The sequence below is a fragment of the Vanderwaltozyma polyspora genome, genomic scaffold (genome assembly GCF_000150035.1).
Source record: "Vanderwaltozyma polyspora DSM 70294 KpolScaffold248 genomic scaffold, whole genome shotgun sequence".
NCBI classification, from domain to species: Eukaryota; Fungi; Ascomycota; class Saccharomycetes; order Saccharomycetales; family Saccharomycetaceae; genus Vanderwaltozyma; species Vanderwaltozyma polyspora.
In genome coordinates, this window is record NW_001834505.1 from 9,544 (window position 1) to 12,105 (window position 2,562).

The 2,562-nt window shown below is 32.9% G+C and overlaps 1 protein-coding gene across 1 annotated transcript; it reads left to right on the top strand.

Moving 5' to 3' along the window:
• Window positions 1-2,145: 2,145 nt before the first annotated feature.
• Kpol_248p3 (exoglucanase repeat family protein) lies at window positions 2,146-2,562 on the top strand (the record flags this gene model as incomplete). The annotated part of the gene is made up of 1 exon (XM_001642258.1): window positions 2,146-2,562. A coding segment is annotated over one exon (417 nt), but the record flags the coding sequence as incomplete, so codon positions are not given.

Consider the following 2,562-nt stretch of genomic DNA (forward strand, 5'->3'; position numbering starts at 1 on the left):
GAGTTCCTCGTCATCTGATGATTTTTCTATTGATTCAAATGTTAAAGTATCCTCTCAGTTGGTATCCATGTTCAAAAATATCACCAATCAGGACTGAGTACCTGAACGCACTAGATCATACACTAGTTCAACCGGAGTAATACCTGTCCCCAGAGGGGGAAAATGTTGATACTCCGTTATTTCCTTCAAGTGATGAGTTTACTGGGTCTTCCGACAACTTTTACCGTTTACTAAAACAGGAGGGATCTTCACCTCGGAATGATTTGTTACGACTAACCCAACTTCAGGAACAGGTTGAATCGTTGGAACGCATGAACAAAGCCCAGGCTTCATTAATTGATACACTCAGAAGTATACAGAAGTCTTCCAATGATGTTATTGACATTTATAATGCCAATGTCACAGAATTTCTAATTACAAGGTTTACTAAGCATCGTAAAGATCAGCTCGATGATGTTGACCGGACTGTGGATATTGGTAACACTCTAACAACCATAACCTGTTGAAGCAATTTTGAAACTAAGAAGGAATAATTGACAGTTTCGAAATTATCATTCATTTGTTGATTATTCTTAGACCATATTATTGTGAAACTAATCCTTGGTATTTATTATACATATGTATATATGGATTAGATAGATGGCAGGAATAGTTTTGCTAAGGTAGGAAACTATTCATATATATAGTCTTAAGGATTTCATCTGATTATTCTAATTAGATACTAGTATGCTGGTATGGTAGTTAAGCCGGTTGTACTTGTTGTGTTTCTAACGCTAACCATATTCCAACAGCTTAAACGGTCTTCTATTATTGACAATTTGTAGTTGAGTATTTTTCCACTTCTATCAACTATTTTACTTTAATGTAACGCTAGTAACTTGATGTTATGTTTTTTTCTCTGTATATGATTGCAACTGAAATATGACTTACACAATTTGATCCATCAAAAATATTCAGGTTCACCAAATATTAGGATAATGTAAAAGTTTTGATTGGAGGCAACTTGATAATTGATTTATATTTTAACTGGTTGATGAATTATTCTATAAGCTCTATCAGTAACTCAATACCTTCAGCATTTTATGTCATATTTCTGTAAAGATATGATTATAAAATAAATCAAACTGCTTCATGTTTGCAAATACATTTTATTTTATTAGCGATTTCATTAATTTTATATGATCATGTTGATGTTTGTTTTAATGAAAGACATTTACAAGAAGGATTTAAAAATAAAATTACTATTTTAACAATTATTGTTTTTCTATTATTCCGTTGTTCTCTCAGCTGTTCTTACTTATCAACCATATTGATATAATTAAGGTAATGAAATCAAAGGATAGATGGTTTCTATAATTGGGTGAAGTCAATTTGGTGGTTCAAGCTTTTTATTATATGACAACCTTTTGACTAGTATACAATTATAGGTATATAGAATAAATATAAGATATTAGGCTCAAGTCTGCATCAGATTTTAACGATATAAATAGCTTTTTGTATAGTTCACAAAGTTTAAAATAAGCAGGAAATAGAGCATTACTTAGATAAAAAAAATAACTGTTACTACTCGGCCGCCCCAATAGATTATTATTTTATCCATTGGAAGTATATTATTTTATCCATTATATTATACCTTATACCCATATACTAATATATCTATATAGAACACTGTGAATATTGGTCTTCTAGAAACATAAGATAGAGCGTCTCTGCAGCACATCAACTGGTCCCTTGTTCCTTTCTACTGTTTACCATAAAAGGCAACGAAAAGGTTATGGACGGAACCACGCATTAGCCCGAAATGCATTTAAATTCTGCAGAGTTATTAGAGCCCGATCTCAAAATTTTGATGAACCCAAACACACTCCTGCAACTTTTCCCAGCAACCGCACGGTATCCATGGAAGCTGTACAAGGTACACTGCCGAGACAAAAGGAACGAAAAATTTTCATTCCTTCTCCACAACAACATCCAAAATTTGTCCATCTTATAAAATAGAAGGATAAAATTGTATAAATACAGGAATAATTGCAGTTACTAATACTGTTTCTCGAATTCCATGATCAAGAACTATTAAATGCCAATTTATTTGTAGAAATATAATCAAGTGTGTTTTAGTTGCACTATACAACGGATTGTTTGAATATGTTAGGCACAAATATATTTGTACTACTATCTGTGTTCTTCACTTTGACTTTCAGTTCCAATATCGATGCCAATGCATTAGGCAAAAATGAAGACATGGCGGTAAATCCAGATGATCGTGGTCAGTATAAGGGTATTAATATTGGTGGTTGGTTGGTGACTGAACCTTACATCACTCCCTCACTATACAAGGACGCCATGGCTCTGGCAAAGAAAAAAGGATCAAACGTGACTATCATTAACGAATACACTTTATGTGAAGCATTGGGATACGATGATGCTAAGGAATTATTAGACAATCATTTCAAAACCTGGATTACTGAAGATGACTTCAAGAAGATTAGTGAAGAAGGTTTCAATTATGTCGAAATTCCTATTGGGTACTGGGCGTGGAAAATTGACAATACAACCAATTTT